Raw genomic sequence first — 5,651 nt, forward strand, 5'->3', positions numbered from 1 at the left:
TTTCTAATAATGGGTTTTCATTGTAAGTTAAAATATCTGATTTATGTCCCAGAAACATTTTAGCCATTTGACCTTAACCACAGAAAGTTGGTTAACTGTGTCTTTCTCTTTTCATAGTCAAAGTCACTTTTTTTACTTCCAAGATTCAGTTTGCCAAGCCCCACATTTGGTTCTAAGAAGGAAACAGCTTCTTCAGAATATGTTTCATATTCTATTGTTGGAGTAAACTTGAGTGATGTCTAGATCTACACAACATTGAAAAAAGATAACCTTTGGCCAATTAAACCAAAGGTATTTTTGAGATTCTACAGTGATAGATAATAGAAAAAATTTTAGAAGAAATTTTTGATAAATCTTTTCCTGTGTGCAACTCAGTTTGCGAGAGCCCTCAGACACACCCTCTGCTGCAGCAGCCAAGAATGCAGCCAGAGCTAAAGGAGTTTCAAGTCCAACTTTCCTCTCACCCGCCCAGCCCTGGCCTCATTTGTCTTTTATTATTTTAAAGAGAGTAATAAAGCAATTTCTAAGAATTTTATATTTAGAAAAACAAGAAGTTTTTCATTTCTACTTTTTCATGGGATACATGTCAATAGTCTGATTTTATACAATCAATTTTAGTGACAGAAATTATGGTAAGGATTTTAGGTTGATTCTTTCAAGAAAAATACAAGGCCATATGAAGAAACTATCAAAAAGTAAGAGGGCCAGGAAGATAGCTCAGTGGCTTAAGCACCTGCCTGGCAAGCACAAGGTCTGAGTTCAATCCCTGGCACCACTAAAAATAAAATAAATAAGTGCTGGGCATGGTAAGACATGCCTATAATCCCAGCACTTGGGAGACTGAGGCAAGAGGATTATCCTGATTTTGAGGCCAGCCTGGACTGTATAGTAAGTTCAAAGCCAGCATGAACTGTACAGTAAGACCTTGTCTCAAAAAAAAAGACTGTGTAAGCTTCATAAACTGAAGCCAGGTGTGGTGGTGCATGCCCGTAATATCAGCTACCTAGGGGCTGAAGAAAGAGAATCATGAGTTTGCCAGCCTGGGCAACATAGTATAATCCTGTCTCAAAATTTAAAATAAAGATTACAGATGTATCTAAGTGGCAGAATGCCCTAAGTTTGATCCACAGAACTGCCCAAAAAATTAAACAGAAGAAACAAATTTAGATGTTGAACGGGCACATAGCTGTTTGCTTAGTAACTTTCTCATGTCCAGACATAACCAGACCTTGTCAAACAATTTCTTTACTAAACAGCCTCTTAGTTTTGGGGCTTTTTTCATTATTTTTATATTTAATACATGGAGTAAGCATGTTTTAAATAAGAAAAATAGTGCTGGAAATTGATTTAGCCTGCACTTTCTCCCTTGGTTTCCTCACAGGGTGCGGTATATCTTGAATGTCACTCGAGAGATAGATAACTTTTTCCCAGGAGTCTTTGAGTATCATAACATTCGGGTATATGATGAAGAAGCAACAGATCTCCTGGCTTACTGGAATGATACTTACAAATTCATCTCTAAAGCAAAGTGAGTAACAGTCTACACATATATTCTGATAACTGTTCCTGAAGTATCACAACGGCTGGGGCTGAGGGCTATACATAACTTACTTGGTATTTGGGGGAGAGGTGAAATGACATAAAGGAAAAGGGAGACTGAGATTTTGCAGTTATAGGCAAAAGACTAGTGACCTCATGCTTTTCTTTAAGTGAATGCAACCCCTAGAAGGTGACCTTGTGCTGGAATCATATTCCCATTAAGCACAAAATTAAAGACAATAGTATACCACAGCTAAAGAAATAGAAATGGGGCTGGGGAGATAGCTCAGTAGAATAAGCGCTTGCCTGGCAAGTGCAAGGGCCTTAGTTCAATCCCCGGTTCTGCCAAAAAAGAATAGAAATGACATGAACCAAATGAAATCAGTTCGGGAGGGAGGGGAAGAGAAAAGGAAGACATAGAAGAAATTCTTCATGAAATGTAGTTTTCATTGGGGATGTATGTAAATTACATAACAAATTATTCTAGGTAGGTGGGATCCGGTTCATCTTCTCTAAAGACAAGATAGAAACATAGTGAGCTTTGGAAATGTTTCCCCCTTTTTTACCCAAGATCTTAACACATGCTAGGCAAGCTCCTTAGCAACTGAACAATATCTCCAACCCATTAATTGACTCAGTGAAACTATTTAGTATTAACTTAGTGCTTAATATTAATGCCAATACAGCATTTTTTTAAGTCCCTGAGGATTTCTATGCCAGTCCCATTAATTTCTTAACTATATAGAATCATAGATGAGCTTGTCAGTTACGTCTTCCTTCAGGTAGAACTGCATTCAAACTCACTGGTAGGTGAAAAACACTTCTATTTTAAAGTTCTCCTTGAAGAAGGGTTCACATTTTTGTTGAGAAACTTTGTGGTCAGAACATTGTTGCTTTTAGTTACCTTTAATCCTCATACTCTAGCCTCTATTCCTTTACCTGTAGACAGTAGCTAAAAGAGTACTTTATTTTCTTGAAGCTTATTATTAAATTATTCACTGTAATAATACTACTCATGGCATGCTTACTTTGTGCCAGTTACTTTATGGGTATCTGAGTTTGTTTGTTCATTTGTTTATTGAAACAAGGCCCAGGCTGGCCTCAACTCGATGATCCTGTCTCAGCCTCCAAAGTGCTGGGATTATAGGTATATGCTCTCACACCCAATTTTTTTTAAAAATGGGCGGGGGGGGGAGGTGTGCACATGCGCTCGTGTGTGAATTACTTTATATGCACTCTTTTAAGTAATATTTTCTAAATATAAAGAGACAGCTGCTGTTATCCTATATTGATGAGGATAGTCCATAGAGATGAGGTTCAGGGAGGTTAAATAACAAGGACTAGACTATGTTTATATCAAAGTCCATGTGTACAGGAAGTCTAGTTCCATTAAGAGTAGGCAAGTTGCAGGGTCCCATGTAAAGAGGATAGGGCTCAAGGGAAAACCCTATTTACAATAAAAAGAAGGGTTCTTTGCAGCTGAGATTACAAAGACATGAGACACCCAGGGCACAAATGGGGGCACCACCTTTCAAACATCGGCAGGTATAGGTCATTATCTGAGAGGAGTGACACCTTATATGCTGTGTTCTAGGAACCTTCTTTATCTTAGACTAATCAGGAGCTCAATTCCCAATATAATGCCCTTACTCTGAACAACCCTGTGTTATGGTCTTGGAGACTGAAATTAAGTGAAAACTGAGTTAGATTTCTTATTACAGGAGTTAGAAGCTGTCCTCTGAAAAATCTCAAATGAAAGTATGTCAAAAAGATGTTTTTGTGGGAGTAGATGCCATAATTGCATTATACTGAAGTTTGTCCAAGTTTGAGCACCTTTGGTGCCTGCAGAAATAGACCTGAAATTTGACACACTAATGTCAGAGGTCAATGGGAGAATATAGATCATATGTCTTAATTTTCATCTGAGTCACTAGCATTGACTTCGTAAGTATTGTTTAAGTGAAAACCTTGTAGTACCATGAATAAAACAAATATTTCTCAGGCATTTAAAATAAACACACAGAGACACATATCCAAGCCAACCTTATCACATCAAATTTGAAACTAATTTACAGAGGCTAATCTTGCCTCCTTCTTGAGACTGTTTCAGTTATTCCAAACCATTCTCTAATCCTGTAGTTTATCATGACACAATGAGTGAGTCAGTGAACTGACTTCCCCCTAAACTTACATATACATAATTTCATTTATTGGAATAGCTATTTGGGAGTGATTCTAGAATCTACATATACTAGTGATGAGGAGCAGTTCTTTTTTCCTAGATTTTAAAATGTTCCTACTTAAGCATCTGGCAAATGTAATCAGCAAATCCATAGCTTGTTCATACATTTAGCAAATATTTGAAAGCTTATTGTGTGTCAGACACTGTATTGTTAACAGAATTAGCACCATTGAAGCATGGTCATATTCAAGATAATTAGCTCTGATATAAGATGATTCAGGTGTTTTGTTCATTTGTATAGAAAGAGACAGACAGACAGACAGACAGACAGACAGACAGACAGACAGACCAATAGACCAACCAACTGACTAATGGGCTAGCTGGGCAAGGTGGGGTATGTTTGTAATCACAGCACTTGAGAGGTTGAAACAGGAGGACTGTTCTGAGCTTGAAGCTAGCCTGAGGGTTTTAAGACACTAGAACTTGGCTTTTAAAATGTACCCACTATTGGGCTGGCCAGATAGCTCAGCAGATTAAAGCACCTGCCTAGGCAGATGCAGGGGCCGGGGTTTCATCCCCTGCCTGCCATGCCAGCCCCACCCCCAGGGCGCCCTGACAGGGGATTGACACTGGGCATGGTGGCACACACCTGTAATCCCAGTGCTTGGGAGGCTGAAAAACAGGAAGAATCACTACGAGTCCAATATGTATAGTGAGACCCTGTACTAAAATACATTTTTTTAAAAAGTACTCAGTATTGCTTTTCTCTATTTTGCAACTCAATCCTCCAAACTAGGAAACATGGATCTAAATGTCTTGTGCACTGTAAGATGGGGGTGAGTCGCTCAGCCTCCACAGTGATTGCCTATGCAATGAAAGAATATGGCTGGAACCTGGACCGAGCCTATGACTACGTAAAGGAGAGACGAACAGTGACCAAGCCCAACCCCAGCTTCATGAGACAATTAGAAGAGTACCAGGGGATCTTACTGGCAAGGTGAGTCCATCAGTGACTATCTCAAGGTACTACCCCCTTCAGGCTCAAGAAGGAAAGATGAAATGTTCATTTTGAAAGCCAGGTCTCAGCCAATCTGGATGTGATTTTTAACTTCTATCAATCAAATTGAAAATATATATATAGGGCCAGGGAGATAGCTCAACAACATAAGCACCTACCTAGCAAGCACACAGTCCTGAGTTCAATGCCTGGTACAAATAAATAAATTAAATTAAATACAGGTATTTAAGATTAGCATGAAAAGGTAGGCATATGATCATTTTGTAGGGGAAGGGTTGGTTTTTTGAGACAGGGTTTCATTGTGCAGTTCTGATTAGTCTTGAACTCACTATATAACCCAGGCTGCCCTCAAACTTTCAGTGATTCTCCTGCCTCAGCCTTCTGAGTGCTGAAATTGCAGATGTATATTACCATGCCCTCTTTCAGATTGATACTGATATAATTCATATAATTTAAAGGATGTAAATGCTATTTCCTTATTTCATTCTCTACCAGGTACAGATTTTAACGTCTTATAAAGCTGGATATAGCTGTCTTAGTAAAATGAATACTAATTATAGCTAAGGTAATACTAGATGTAAATGAAATTCTTGGAAATTTGGGGGCATTTTAAAAAAGAAACCCATTACTTTTGAGTATTTTTTTCTTTCAGTGGTTGGTTTTGTTCAGTCCTTTCTAATAATTCTGGTCATGTGACAAGTGCTTATTATCCATTTGAGGTACGAAGGTACTTTCTAGAAATAGCTGCTTATTAATTTTTTTTCAACAAGTGTTATATATACAAGACTGGCATCAAACTCCTGGAAATCCTCCTGCATCAGCCTCCAAAGTAGTAAGATTACAGACATGTGCCACCATACATGGCCTTTTTTTTTTTTTTTTTTTTGATAATTCATATATATCTGGGAATCT

At 38.2% G+C, this 5,651-nt stretch overlaps 1 protein-coding gene and 1 pseudogene across 3 annotated transcripts in view; one reads left to right on the forward strand and one right to left on the reverse strand.

The window, feature by feature from the left end:
- The window catches only part of Ssh2 (slingshot protein phosphatase 2), a 288,998-nt gene that overhangs the window by 264,573 nt on the left and 18,774 nt on the right, over positions 1–5,651 (forward strand). For all 3 annotated transcript variants that reach the window (XM_004635379.2, XM_004635378.2, XM_023719862.1), the window contains 2 exons: positions 1,382–1,528; positions 4,518–4,718. In XM_004635379.2, the coding sequence (XP_004635436.1) occupies positions 1,382–1,528; positions 4,518–4,718 (348 nt within the window). The remainder of the gene's footprint in view (positions 1–1,381; positions 1,529–4,517; positions 4,719–5,651) is intronic.
- Positions 1–5,651, reverse strand: part of LOC105742764 — a 41,286-nt pseudogene that overhangs the window by 7,310 nt on the left and 28,325 nt on the right.

The sequence above is a fragment of the Octodon degus genome, unplaced genomic scaffold (assembly GCF_000260255.1).
Source record: "Octodon degus isolate 3935 unplaced genomic scaffold, OctDeg1.0 scaffold00072, whole genome shotgun sequence".
Classification (NCBI taxonomy): domain Eukaryota; kingdom Metazoa; phylum Chordata; class Mammalia; order Rodentia; family Octodontidae; genus Octodon; species Octodon degus.